This window comes from Mesitornis unicolor, unplaced genomic scaffold (assembly GCF_000695765.1).
Source record: "Mesitornis unicolor isolate BGI_N332 unplaced genomic scaffold, ASM69576v1 scaffold18491, whole genome shotgun sequence".
NCBI classification, from domain to species: domain Eukaryota; kingdom Metazoa; phylum Chordata; class Aves; order Mesitornithiformes; family Mesitornithidae; genus Mesitornis; species Mesitornis unicolor.
Window position 1 is genome coordinate 621 of NW_010164642.1, and position 240 is coordinate 860.

At 61.7% G+C, this 240-nt stretch overlaps 1 protein-coding gene across 1 annotated transcript in view; it reads left to right on the plus strand.

Annotated features, from left to right (window-relative positions):
- Positions 1-231, plus strand: part of LOC104548383 (zinc finger protein 2 homolog) — a gene marked incomplete at both ends in the record, with an annotated part of 846 nt that extends 615 nt beyond the window's left edge. The window contains one exon of the mRNA XM_010194388.1: positions 20-231. Coding sequence (XP_010192690.1) covers positions 20-231 — 212 coding nt within the window. The remainder of the gene's footprint in view (positions 1-19) is intronic.
- Between the last annotated feature and the right edge of the window lie 9 nt (positions 232-240).

Genomic DNA, 240 nt, shown 5'->3' on the forward strand with positions numbered 1-240 from the left:
GGCCCGGCCGGATTTCCCCCCGGCGGAGCCACACCGGCGAGCGGCCCTTCAGCTGTGCAAGTTGTGGGAAGAGCTTCAAAGGCAGAAACGGCCTGACTTGCCACCAGAAGATGCACAGTAGCGACAATCTTTACCAGTGCGGGGAGTGCGGGAGCAGCTTTAAGTACAGGTCCAGCCTGGCCAAGCACAAGAACATACACAGCGCCCAGCAGCCACACAAGTGCGAGCAGTGCGGGCTGG